Source organism: Saccopteryx bilineata, chromosome 1 (assembly GCF_036850765.1).
Source record: "Saccopteryx bilineata isolate mSacBil1 chromosome 1, mSacBil1_pri_phased_curated, whole genome shotgun sequence".
Classification (NCBI taxonomy): domain Eukaryota; kingdom Metazoa; phylum Chordata; class Mammalia; order Chiroptera; family Emballonuridae; genus Saccopteryx; species Saccopteryx bilineata.
This window is the reverse complement of record NC_089490.1, coordinates 149440478-149454312: the sequence shown is the minus strand read 5'-3', so window position 1 is coordinate 149454312 and position 13835 is coordinate 149440478. Positions and strand designations below refer to the sequence as shown.

At 50.2% G+C, this 13835-nt stretch overlaps 1 protein-coding gene across 7 annotated transcripts in view; it reads right to left on the bottom strand.

The window, feature by feature from the left end:
• SMARCA4 (SWI/SNF related, matrix associated, actin dependent regulator of chromatin, subfamily a, member 4) overlaps nucleotides 1-13835 on the bottom strand; it is a 101175-nt gene that overhangs the window by 67115 nt on the left and 20225 nt on the right. For 6 of the 7 annotated variants that reach the window (XR_010731108.1, XM_066273597.1, XM_066273615.1 and 3 more), the window contains exons 2-9: nucleotides 10099-10347; nucleotides 8022-8154; nucleotides 6853-7251; nucleotides 6437-6535; nucleotides 5252-5510; nucleotides 3679-3805; nucleotides 2557-2730; nucleotides 248-421 (exon numbers count right to left, since the gene is read on the bottom strand). Coding sequence is in view for 6 of the 7 variants with exons in the window: in XM_066273597.1 (XP_066129694.1) it covers nucleotides 248-421; nucleotides 2557-2730; nucleotides 3679-3805; nucleotides 5252-5510; nucleotides 6437-6535; nucleotides 6853-7251; nucleotides 8022-8154; nucleotides 10099-10320 (1587 nt within the window). In the remaining variant the exon portion in view is untranslated. The remainder of the gene's footprint in view (nucleotides 1-247; nucleotides 422-2556; nucleotides 2731-3678; nucleotides 3806-5251; nucleotides 5511-6436; nucleotides 6536-6852; nucleotides 7252-8021; nucleotides 8155-10098; nucleotides 10348-13835) is intronic. The other variant, XM_066273604.1, reaches the window with a different exon arrangement.

Below are 13835 nucleotides of genomic sequence, written 5' to 3'. Positions count from 1 at the left end.
TTTTCTGGAGGACACAAACAGCCAGCTAACAGGCCACAGTCATGCAGTCTCTGTAATGGTTGATGTGACCAGGCAAAGGTCTGAGGCCAGTTCTTTGACCCAAGTTCTCAAACCCAAGCCTTTTCTTTCTCTACCTCTAACTCTGAGCAGCAAATGCCTCAGCATAACACAGGGTGATGGATTCCTGGTCCCTGCCATACGCAGTGTACACACAAAGGGCTAGGCAGTTACAAATGCAGAATTTTACCATGAGCCTCCGCATTCTCTCCTTCTCAATTCTTTCATTTTCCTTCTTCTGTTCCCGCTCTGTGTTGGCATGGTACGTGGCCACTGCCTTTGTGAGTTTCTGAATTTTGCCTGTGACCGATCGGTGATATTCTTTGAAATCCTTGGCATGCTGAAGAATGCTGTTGAGGTATTCCTACAGGGACACACAAGTCAAGACTGCTTACGCAACAGGAGTCACTATATCACTTTCCTGAGAGAGACAAAACATCAAAGGCAGCTTATTTAAAAGCAAGAGGACATAAACAATATTGCAACACTGTTTGCCTATGAGGGAGGTTCATATTCTTTGTGTTCAGGATAAAATTCAATGCTAGGGGGCCTGACCGGGAGGTGGCACAGTGGATAGAGCATCGACCTAGGATGCTGAGGACCCAGGTTCGAAACCCCAAGGTTGACCAGTTTGAGCATGGGATCATAGACATGACCTCATGGTCACTGGCTTGAAGCCTAAGGTCACTGGCTTAAGCAAGGGAACCCCTTTAAGGGAGGTATGAGAAAGCAATCAACAAACAAATGAAAGTGCCGCAACTACGAGTTAATGCTTCTCATCTCTCTCCCTACCTGTCTGTCCCTCTCTCTCTTTCTCTCTCTCTCTATCTCTCTCACTTAATTTAAAAAAAGTCTCAGTGCTGAGGACTGTGATTGGAAAGGCCCTCCTTTGTATACAACAGACAATCGACCCTGCTAAGACAAGCTGGCATGAACATTAGTGCTTCCCGCCCTCCAACCAAGGTATTCCACTCTAGGGATTTTTTTTTTTTAATAGCCTGACCTGTGGTCATGCAGTGGACAGAGCACTGACCTAGAACACTGAGGTCACCAGGTCAAAACCCTGGGCTTGCCCAATCAAAGCACATACAAAAAGCAAGCAATGAACAACTAAAGTGAAACAATTATGGGTTGATACTTCTCACTTCCCCCAACACCCTACTGTAACATTAATAGAAAGAAAGAAAGAAAGAAAGAAAGAAAGAAAGAAAGAAAGAAAGAAAGAGGGGGGGGGAAGGAGGGAGGGAGGGAGGGAGGGAGGGAGGGAGGGAGGGAGGGAGGGAGGGGACGGAAGAAAAAGAATAGCAAAGACTGGCCAAAAAATTCAAGAACAAGAATGCCTATCCTAGTGCTTGATTACTACCTGTATACAGAATGAGGCTGAAATGATATATATACCAAAATGTAAAGAGTGGTCTATACTAAGTACTGATGGCTGTTATTTTAAAGTATACCTGTAATAGGTATTAACTGGAAGAAAACTTCAGAAAATATAATGAGTGAACAATAAATAAACGAATCATCCCAAATCCTACTTGAGATTTTGGTCTCCTTGACTGATCTTGTAAAAATCTAACTTAAATCAGTTCCTATTCTGCTCAGGAGATGCCATGGCTCCTACCTCACTCAGAGTAATAGTCCAATTTGTCCCCTTGGCACACAGGCCCTGCACTCCAGCTGTCCCCTCCCTGTCCTCACCTCCTTCCACCTTCCCCCTTGCTCCACTCTGGCTCCACAGGGATACTTGCTTTACAAAGAACACACAGCACCTATCAGCCCCAGGGCGTCAGCACCTCCTTGGCTACCTGGAAAGCTCTTTGCCCACATATTCATGGGGCACCCACTCCCTTAGTTCAGAGGAGGTGTTCAGTCTCACGTCCTCAGAACAAACTCCCCCAACCGCTCTGTGACAACTGCTCCCCATCGCTGCATCGTGTTTCCTTACATCCTATCACCTCCCAACGTGTTCCATGCCCTGGGGACTATGGCACATCTTCCCCTACCACTCAGTTTTGTCCAATAATGTGTTCTTAGTGCCTACAATACTCTTATCATAAACAGAAAAGATGCCTAAGCAGGTGGTGGTGCAGTGGATAGAGTGTCTGGGATGCAGAGGACCCAGGTTCGAGACCTTGAGGTTGCCAGCTTGAGCGCGGGCTCATCTGGTTTGAGCAAAAAGCTCACCAGCTTGGACCCAAGGTCGTTGGCTCAAGCAAGGGGTTACTCGGTCTGCTGAAGGCCCGTGGTCAAGGCACATATGAGAAAGCAACCAATTGAGAAACTGATGATTGATGCTTCTCATCTCTCTCCGTTCCTATCTGTCCCTATCTATCCCTCTCTCTGACTCTCTCTCTGTCCCTGTAAAAAAAAACAACAAAAAAAAAACCCCAGAAAAGAGAAACTTTTTGACATGAAACAAGACACAACGATGTGTGAGCTGCAAGGACCCCGATGTACAGGTGGGCAGCAAGGTAAGCTGCACAGCTGCTGCGCACGCACCTGGTGCTTCTGCCGGCGCTTGCGCTCTTGCTCGATCTTCTGCTGCTTCTCCAGCTTCTCAGTGATGCGGGCCTCGCGCAGGGACTGCCGCTTGCTGCGCTTGTAGGCCTTGGCATTTAGGGCCGTCTCGAGGGCTGTGTCCCTCCTCATGCACACCACCACTTCCTGCCGCAGCTTCAGGAAGGAAGAGAAACATGGGCACACCTTGATCATGTCCACACAAAATGCACAATTACACAGTGCAAGCTAGGCAGAACACTGCTGCCTCCAGAAGTCCTTGCTAAATGCCCTAAGCACAAATGCATGTGTGTGGAGGATGTCTGAAAAGGGCCCAGGGGTGGGGCAAGCACAAGTCAGGCGACAGTTGCTTCCAGATACCCAGCAGGAGGTCCTCTTATACCTGCAGGTCTCCAGCTCTGCCCTCTCTGAACCACACACAAAATATTTCTTACGAATCATTCAAAAGTACAGCACCCTCAGATATAGAGGTAACTTTAAACTGGTAACTGCCACCTTAGGGAAGACCCGCACTTACTCATACCAGGAATAATACCCAATGTGTGACCGCTGTGCAGGTCATGGAGAGGAAGGAGGGCACAGTGAGCTAACAGTGTGGGTGAGAACAGCTGCTTTCAATGGTTGAGGAATATTTAAAAATTGCCCAGCAAGCAATTATTTGAAACTAAGCATCAACACTGTCAGAAAGGGCCCTTTTTGGCCCTGGCCAGTTGGCTCAGTGGTAGAGCGTCGGCCTGGCGTGCAGGAGTCCCGGGTTCAATTCCCGGCCAGGGCACACAGGAGAAGTGCCCATCTGCTTCTCCACCCCTCCCCCTCTCCTTCCTCTCTGTCTCTCTCTTCCCCTCCCACAGCCAAGGCTCCACTGGAGCAAAGTTTGCCCCGGCGCTGAGGATGGCTCTGTGGCCTCTGCCTCAGGCGCTAGAATGGCTCTGATTGCGGCAGAGCAAGCCCCAAGATGGGCAGAGCATCGCCCCCTGGTGGGCATGCCAGGAGGATCCCTGTTGGGTGCATGCCTCCCATTTTCAGCTTCAGAAAAATACAAAAAAAAAAAAAAAAAAAGAAAGGGCCCTTTTCCTAAAGCTCCCAGCCTACACCGGCACCCACCTGCCTCTGGAAGTTAAGCAGCCTGAGGGCCTTGAGCTCAATCGTTGCTTTGGTTCGTAAATCCCCAGCCAGCGACCCGGGTAGGTTTTCAAGTTCCTGAATTCGGTGAGCGATGCGAGCCTGCAGCCTGAGGTGCAAAGACAGAAAAATGAACAGGCAATGAGAAGACTGCTTACAAGGAGCCAACTTATGCCTTTTCTTTAAAGCTGAAGCCTCAGATGAATCCATCCTTTGAGGGAGGAAGATGCTGCTCATGAGCCAGGAGATGGCTCAGAAAAGGATGCCAGCCACAACACACAGCTAGAGCAAACAGGAAACCAGGCAGGGCAGCTGGCTTAGGCATTTCAGCTGCTGGATGGTGAGGCTATGCGAACAGACGGGAGGGAAAAGCAGAAGAACGTGAAGATATCTGGACAGGTCATCTTCAAGCTGTCCAGATGGAGCTGGAGGGGAGGCACCTGGCTGCCGAGGCTGGCGTGCCAAGCCATGACACAGGTGGCATATACTCTAGAGCTGGTCACTAGGCGAAGATTTACTGAGGCATCTGAGAATATACACTGAATTAGGCACAGCCTCCCCCCTCATGGATTTACACTGACCAAGGGAGGCCTGTCCCGAAGAAGTTATAAATGCAATGGGGAAACAGGAAATGCAAAGTGCTCAGGGAGCGAATCTCAGGTGCCCCAAGCAGCATCACAGACCTACCATGTGTCAGGCATCCCAAATGGCGCCTGGCATCCTGGAGGCCTTGGAGCAGTAAGCAACTAGTGACACACGAGAAGGCTCCACTGCAGAGCTTGCAGGGTTTCCTTTGAGTGCTGAAGAGCCAAAGCTGGATATATGGTGTTGGCAAGGAGAAACAAGTACTTTCATTCCAACATGCTATATATCTGTACAATCTCCGTGGGGGTCAGTTTTGCAGAATCTAAGAAATTCTCCTGTGTGCATCCCCTGTATCCAAGCAATGCCCCTTTTAGGGATTTATTCTGATACACATGTACATGTATGAAATAAGAAACAAACAAGCAAGTGTATAGGGTGGGGCAAAAATAGGTTTTGAGTTGTATGTAAAACAATTTATTCTTCTATTATTATTTATTAGTTATTGTATTATTTCCCACATAAACAACTGTAAACCTTCGTTTGCCACACCTTGTACTTACTATGTACTTAATCTAATTTGGATTAAGACAGATTAGAAATAACCTACAGTCCATTCAGCCAGGGCACTGGCTGAATAAATGATGTGCCATCTCCAGGAACAATGCTGTGAAACCAGAAAAAAGAAAAGCTCCTTTTGGATGGGTAGGGGATGATTCCTACAATGTGTTTCTACAGGAGGAGCAGTACACACATCATGAACAGTAGAGCTACCTGTATCTGTTTGCTTCCATAGGCACAGAATTTTCCTGGAAGGACACATGCCAACTGGGGAACTAGGAGCCTGGAGACAAGGCAGAAGGTGATTGATTTCTGGTTGCATACCCTGTTGGCCTTTGGAAGTGTGAACCACACCATCGTGTGTCAGGGCTGACTGGGTTGGGGTGGCCTGCAGTGGCAGCAGCGCCCTCACCTGTACTCCCGCTCCTGCAGAATCTCCACAGGGTCCAGGCCCCGGGGTTTCTGGATGGGGGTGATGCGGCTCTGCTTCTGGTGCAGCGGTACCATGGGGGCAGGCTGGGCTGGCTGCCCTGGCGACTGCGTCTGGGGTGGCATCACAGGAGAGGCAGCGGGTGGGACAGCGGGAGGCGCGGGTGAGGGACGGCCCGTAGGCTGAGGGGGAATCAGTTTCTGAGGTGTACTCGTGGGGGCAGCAGCGTTCGCCATGGGTCCTGGGGAAAGTCAAGCCGCAGGGGTATAGTGTTGAGCTCCAGGTCAATTCCCAGTAGAAGTCAGAAGCCTGCTTGGTGCTCACTGTCCCAGGGAGAGACAAACTGCAGGCCACACGCCCCCATCTCCCCACCTCTCACTGAACTAGCATGGCAGACAGCTTCTCACTCAGGGGTCTCTTCTCTCTGGCCTTAAGGCTCAAGCCTTTTCTAGATCTCGGCCTAAATGCCCAACCCTGACATCCTGCACTGACCCAAGTGCTGGCCCTGAATTCAGTCTCCCTGGGAAAAATTTTCCCCATTTCCATCTACCAGGGTTCAGCAGAAGTGTGATTCAAGTGATAAGCTTGTCCACATTGATCACTAACCTTTAAGCTCTAAGAGGAGAAGAAATTAGTCCATTTTGTCTCCTGCTTCCACCCAACAGAAGTGACCCTCAGATACTTGCTGATAACATTTGACAGAAGGAAGAGAGGCTGCACAGGGTGAAGAAACAGAACCCGAGCCACCCTGTCATCCTCCCTCAGTGTTGGGAGCATCCCAGGAGGAAAGCAGGGACAGCTGTGACCTCCTGGTTTGGAGGCACCACATCTTGAAGGGTCGTGTCTGTGGCCGTGCATCCCCATGGCCTCTCAATGGAGTCCTGGGGGGGTCTTCATTCATATCCTTTTCTTCTTGTAATCAGTTTAAAGAGACCCCAGAATCTTCATGACCCACAGGACAGAGGTGGGTATGAATCGTGGAGTGAAAACAACCCAAGCCTTTAGAATATAACCAGGGACAGGTAAGACACTAAGAAGACAGCAGGAAGAAGCAAGGACCTACCCTTGGCCCTCCTTCTCTGGCCACGCTCATCTCAGGATCTGTACAAAGTAAGCTCATGAGAGGAGTCAGGGCACAGACCTGTCACTAAGGCAGAGGGAACTCACCTTCAGGCCAGGGCTTGGGAGGCCCTCCAGGGGGTTGGCCCGGCATCCCAGGGGGTACACCTGAGGGTCCTGGGGGGGGCATGTTGGGCCCTCCCATACCTACACACAGGGAGAAACAAACAAGATAAAATGTCTTTTGTGTTCATCCTGTACCCACCCCAGTGGGCAGCCCTGTCTCCAGGGGACACATTCAACAAGCCCTTCCATGTGGGCTTCAAGGGGGAGAAGGGGTGCTGGAGAATGATCATCTATCCTGACAGCAGCCTTGCCTGCCTGCCTGACTGCCCTGAGTAGCGGGCGCTGTGCCAGCCCTAAGCGGGAAACCTGTGGGCAGCAGAGCCCAGGTCTGACACTGCTGCCCCCACATGGTCAGTTTGCTGAGACCCCTTCCTCCCCTGAGGGCTGGCAGGCCTTACCGTGGGGCCTGCTGTAATTTGGAGGTGCTGGTCCTGGGCCAGGGCCAGGGCCAGGGCCAGGGCCAGGTCCTGTTGCAGACACAGAGGGTGGAGGTAGTGTTGGCACCTGCTGCTGCATACCAGGCATTGGCCGCTTGCCCTGCACCGCCATCTGCAGGTGGTCGGGCAGAGGCTGCCCCCTGGCTAGCATCTTGTAGGCCATGATCTGAGCTCTGAGCTGATGCAGTTGGTTCTGGTTAAATGGTGTTGGGCCCCGGTTCTGTTGTCCCAAAGCCTGGGGGTCAGCACCATCCAGCGCGGCCCCTCCTGGCCCGGATGACATTTGTGGGCCCGAGGATGGGCCACTGGCTGGAACTGGACTAGAGGCGTGCTCAGAGCTACCCAGTGGTGAGGGGTAACCTGCAGGAAATGCAAATTTGAGAGGTCACTCGGCAGTACACATCTAGTGATTTTTAAGGCAAAGACAGTAACCTTTCTACCACGCTTACAATGACAACAACTCTGAGACATGGGATGGCCAAACTTCTTCAGTCTTGTGATTCAAAACTGAGGCACCCAGAGGACACACACTGGCAGCCTAACCAGCAGCCGGTGTGCTTGGTTTTGTTTGGCCCACATTCTAGTAAGTTGCTGATGGTTCATACTGAGAGGTTACACAGATGTAGGCTTTCTCTGGGACTGCCCTCCTGCCTCTCGCCCTGGCCAGGTCACTCCCCTCACTTCCGTTACCCGGGGAACCCCTGAGCTCCCTTCCCTAATGACAGGAAGTCAACCACTCTGTCACTTCTCAAACTTCTGGAAAAGTCACTTGGAATGCTTGTTAAAGCACAGCCTGGGTTCCACTTCCAAGATTCTGACCAGCTGGTCTGGAACAGTGCCCGGGAATCTGCATTTCTAATATACCTCTGAGTGGTGCCAGAGCCCGAGGAGCCTGCCCTCCCCAGCCACTGCCGCGCACTCGTCCCCGGCAGCATTGCTCTCCTGAGGCTGCTCTGAGACAGGCAGCCCAAGCAGGGCACCAGCCAAGCCCAAGCTCAACAGCCCTCTGTGGTGGGCTTTCCCACTGTCTTGGGTCCTCCCTGTCTACCTATGGGAGACCCAATTTGGAAAATGATCTAGGACTCCTGGGCGGTGAAAAACATGAAGAAAGAAGGGAAACAAAACAATACCTTGGGAGTGCTGGTCCATGGGGCTGGGCGGAGGCCCCATCCCTGCGTGGCCCCCTGTCCGCATCCCCATCCCCTTCATCTGGTTGTAGCGGGGGTCATCAGACATGCCCTTCTCATGGATGGACTCCATTGGCTACAAGAGGGGGTAACCCCAAGGCAGGATCAGAAGGTGGGACAGGAGGTAGGGGCATAGCAAACACTGCCCAAGAGTTCAATGTCACTGAAAACACCATGGCATTTACTGAATTGCTAACATGACCAAGCAGCTTAGATCTAAGACATGGTCCTGACAGCTACTTAGGTGTCAAGCAGATGCATAATATAACGCCAACCAGTGGAGAGTGACTGCCCAGGAGATCAGTGGTCAAAAGGCAAGGGGACAACCAGACCAGGGCCCCTCGCAAGAGCAGGGAGACAGTTTCAGAGGGCCAAAATTGTGCAAGGAAAGGACATGAGTGACAGCTCCTGGTCAGGGCAGTTTTAGTCAGGACTTAGGACTCCCTGTTCGTTGTCATAAAGAGACTTTTTGACCACAAATCTTCAGATCTGGGACTGTCTTCCTTGGGAGACTGTAAATCAGAGTCACAGACAGAAACTTCAGCCCACAAGTGTGGTAACAACACATCAGATGTCCTCACTGATCTGAGACTGGCCTCCTGCCAGCAGCGGGAGGGGGCTGCCTAACAGCATCAGTCTGTCCCTCCCAAGAGGCACTATCAGACCTTGGCAGAACGATGACACCTATTTTCCCTCCTAATGCTCAACACTAAGCACTTCCCTTCGGAAATGGCTGGTAAAGAGGACATCTTTCAAGACCCTTCCATGGTACTGTGCTAGGCTACCCCAGTCAATGCAATTTCCTGCTCTTTGGCAACTCAAGTCTAATGAGTGACTCAACAAAGTCAACTGCAGCACAGTCTGGGTCCAGTGAGAGGAGGCTGAGAGGGTGCCTGCTGGAACATGAGGGGCCCTCGGGAGGCTGCCAGGAGCTCTTGGGAGGGCTGCTCTCCACATACAACAGGAGCTCTGTACAGATAGGGGTGTCCTATCTCCAGATCCTGACTCCTAGGCCCCAGACATGGGCTGGACACAGAGCAGACCTCTCACAGATGTCTGCAAATGTGCATGGGGTGTGTGTGAACAGTTCCAGGTGGAAGAAGTGAAATGGGCAGAGAGGGAAAGAGGGGGCTGTGCTGGGGGAGAAGCTGACCTAAATTTGTGTGTGGAGAGGCAGTCACCAACAGCTTCCCAGGAAGGCAGTGACAAGATGCGTACTGTACCAAAGGTGACAGAAATGTGTAAGAAATGGGAGGGCAGGGAGGGGAGTCTGTGCTGGAGGCCACTTAGATGGCACAGGCCTGGGGGGGGGGGGCAGGGAACAGCAGAGGGATGAGATGAATCTTCCACCAACTCAGAGTGCCCATCTCTAAGACTGGTTCCTCATTCATAAAATGGGCAGAATACCCACCTATACCTGACAGGTGGGGGCAGGGTGAAGTGAAATGGGAGTACAAAATCATGGACAGCCCCAGCAGGGACCCCAGAGGGTTAACAGGGAGCTCTCATCAGAGAGCGGCACCATCTCCATCTTCTACCTGTGGTTCCTGAGGCCAGGAAATGTCACCCTGTCCTGCAGACACTAACACATGTAAGAGGACAGTTCCTAGTTTCGTCCAGTCACCTCCCAGGAACACACAAAAAAGGAAAACTACCTATGTTGAAAAGCTGCCCTGATCAGGCCAGGTAAATGGTGACCAAATGGGGACAAACAGCATCCTCTGCCCTGCTCTGTGGGTTACACTGGTGTATAGAGCAACCCAAGTGGAGGAGTCCATGTGCCTTAAACTATCCTTTCAGGATTGGGACATTTTTATTCATTAATGAAAGACAAGTTAGGAGTAATGTTACCACATTTCCCACCTAGAACAACAGATGTGGGAGACAGAGGGACCGGGTATCGGGAGTTGTGTGGAATGACAACCACCAGCTCACAGTAGGGCCAAGATGAATGGCTCAACCTCCCACCATTGATCAGGTGAAGCCAGCCGGTTAGGGCAGTGGGCTCAGGGCTCCCTACCTTGTGCATCTGGTGCATGTTGTCCTGAGGGTACCCTCCAGGTCCTTGGCTTGGGATGGGGTGTCCTGCTGAGGGAGGCCCCGGGCTGGGCCCCATCATGCTATGGGCAGAGCCAGGGGAGGGACCAGGGCTAGGGCCCAACATGGCTCCAGGGGAGGGGCCTGGGCCTGGGGAAGGGCCTGGCCGAGGAGTTCCGCCCAGGGGTGGGTCTGGAGTGGACATCTTCACACTGCAGACAGTGGTCTCCTGCTAAAAGAAGTCGAGGTCAGTCTGGGGGTCATGGTCATCAGCTGGGTGGGTCGGGGCATTGTGGGAAGACTATAGAGTCATGACAGGAACACTCACCTGACAGGGAGCTGGCACCTTTGATATGCAAACCCCTGTCACCCAGACCTTTCCCCTCCATTCTTCTGGAAAGAGGTCACACATCAGACACACAAAATCAGATGCAAGTCTCCTGAAGAAGGGGTGGAATGCAGGCGGGGGTGGGGGAGCTTTGCTTCCCTACTGCCACTCTCATTCCACTTCACCCCACTCTAATGCTTGCTCACCTTCCAATTTAACAAAACAGAAGAGCATAACGAAGGTTCAAAGTCTCTGCCAGCAACTGCATCTGACCAGGCCCTCATCAATTCAACAGAAATATTCGTGGCAGGTCACACTAGTTTTCCATTTAGGGCAGTGAGACCAAGTTTTCTTTAAAATAAGTGAATTTAAGTTTTAAACAGATGATTATTTATTTATTTACAGAGACAGGTGAGAGAGTCTGAGATAGGGACAGACAGACAAGAACAGAGAAGGATGAGAAGCATCAATCATCAGTTTTTCGTTGCGACACCTTAGTTGTTCATTGATTGCTTTCTCATATGTGCCTTGACCGTGTGCCTTCAGCAGACCAAGTAACCCCTTGCTCGATCCAGCGACCTTGGGTCCAAGCTGGTGAGCTTTTCTCAAGCTGGCGACCTTGGGGTCTCGAACCTGGGTCTTCCGCATCCCAGTCCGATGCTCTATTCACTGCGCCACCGCCTGGTCAGGCAAGTGAATTTAAGTTTTAAAAAGGTAAGTTCATTTAATAAGCAGTATTACATGAATAATGGCACTTTGATATCTCAAATACTTCAAGAATGATAATCAAATGTATCAAGTTTGATGAATATTGTTGTAAATTAAAAATTGACACACAGAACTATGACCCAGAGCCTCCAACAAGTCCATAAATAAGCTAAAAAAAATTCAATGATGTTGATAAATTATGCTTGCTAAGATAAGACTATGAGCTGATAAATTTTATAAATGGTTTTTACAATAAGGGTTCAATTTTCAGGTAACCCTTAATCTGTTATGCAGTTATATGGCCGTAGGTAGAATTTTCTTTAATAACCTCTTTCGTCATGATGGAGTAATACAGTCTCAGTGATGAAATCTGGGAAACACAAAAAAAGCACAGAAGCTTAAAATCACCCAGCATGTCACCAGAGACAGAAGTAAGTACCTGCTGGTCCTACAGAGAGGAAGAAGCAACCCTGCCCTCTTTACCCTTCCCAGATAGGTGCAGGAGGAGGTGTGTGAGGACAGAGGGATGAGGGCTCCCCAGAGTGGTGAGGATGAACCTGAGACATCCAGGGGGGGCCCTCTCAGGATGGAGAGCTGTCCTGGTGTTGTCTGTGGGACCCTGAAATACTTTAGTGTCTCCTTCTTCTACACTATTCCTTGTACACACACACACACACTTTCTCTCAACGGAATTACTCAGCACATTGCAGGCAAGTTTTTCTTTTATTTTTTTTTATTTTTATTTTTTTTGTATTTTTCTTAAGTTGGAAATGGGAAGGCAGTCAGACAGACTCCTGCATGTGCTCAACTGGGATCAACCCGGCATGCCCACCAGGGGGTGATGCTCTGCCCATCTGGGGTGTCGCTCCGCCACAATCAGAGCCATTCTAGCGCCTGAGGCAGAGGCCACAGAGCCATCCTCAGCACCCGGGCCAACTTTGCTCCAATGGAGCCTTGGCTGCGGGAGGGGAAGAGAGAGACAGAGAGGAAGGAGAGGAGGAGGGGAGGAGAAGCAGATGGGCGCTTCTCCTGTGTGCCCTAGCCGGGAATCAAACCCAGGACTCCTGCACACCAGGCCGACGCTTTACCACTGAGCCAACCGGCCAGGGCCAAGATTTTCTTTATATAATCATCCCTATGACCATTGTTATCATTTAAGTCTTCAAAACAAGAACGCCAGAGGCTCCACCCCGTTCTCTCATTCTGTGCATCATGAGTTACTAAAAAGCCCCACCCCTACTGGCATGTCATAAATCTGGTTTTTATCTCTATTAATTTTTTTAGATTTTACAATGAATATCCTGTCCCTAGACTTTACTGGGTACTTCTGGTTCTAAGAAATAAATCCTGTTAAGTAGTTCGGGAACATTTTTAATTCTCTTGATTTAAAAAAAAGGTGTAATTTCCCCTCCATTCCTCTGGAATGAAAAGTTGAGGTAGATAATAGATCAAAAGTCCACACTTCTTTGTCCCAATTTCATAACCAAATATTTAGAACAGAGAAGATCAGAAACTCGGGCAGGGTTATCAGTGGCCAGCATATGAGCCTGACTGTGAACAGACCCCAATGTGTGAGAAAATGCTACTTCAACCCCCAGATGCCACAGATTTCCTCCAAAACCCAAGGAACTCAGTGCTGGACCTTAATTCAACCTTACAAGAGTGCCCAAGAATAGGTGTCTGCTCACCACCCCTTCTCCACAAATCCAAACCCAGCAAGCTCAGGGAAAAATCAAATTTTAGAAATATATATACATGGGAGCCTTGGCCAGTTACCTCAGTGGTGGAGCATCAGCCCTGCATGTGGACGTCCCAGGTTCAATTCTCGGTCAGGGACCCAGAAAAAGCTACTATCTGCTTCTCCAGCCCTGGCCCCTTCTCTTTCTCTTCCCCCACGCAGCTATGGCTCCATTGGTTCTAGAACATCAGCCCCGGGCACTGAGGATGGCTCCATGGAGTCTATGCCTCAAGTGCTAAAAATAGTTTGGTTGCAAGCATGGCCCCAGATCGGCAGAGCATCAGCTCCAGACAGGGATTGCCAGGTGAATCCTGGTCAGGGCACCTGTGGAAGTCTATCTCCCCTCCTCTCACTTGGAAAATAAAAAGAAACAAAAAAAAGAGAAAAAAAAATCTATACATACACATATATGAAAACAAATTCATTTGGAAGCAAAATCTGACCTAAGATAGCTCTGTGTGAATATTCACACATTCTGCTACAAAAATAGGATCCTGTTTGATCCTGAGACACCGCCCCAGTCTCTGCCATGTAACAGCAATCTGTACTCTTATGTCCTTTGCTAAAATGCCGATTCTGGAGTCTGAAACCTCTGGCCCAGGAATTTATCTATGGGGAGAATGTACCTGCAGTCACACTTCATAGGTAGGAAGCTAAGCCAACACTGACAGAACCACAGCTGAGCAAGGGACGATGGCTCCCCAGGGCTCCCATTTGGTCCCTTCGTGTCTACAGGCTGTCTCAGGCCCACAGAGCCTGTCACAGGCGTACAGTGAAGTGGGAAGAGGAACAGTGGTCCTACAAATCCTTAAGCAATCCTGCAGCATTTATAAGCTCAGGCTTCTTTCTCACTTGGCGGTCTCTAAATCAAACCAACTGATACTGACAGCAAAATAGAATTTGTGCCACCTAGGGAACATCATTTCCCTTCCCAAATGCAGACATG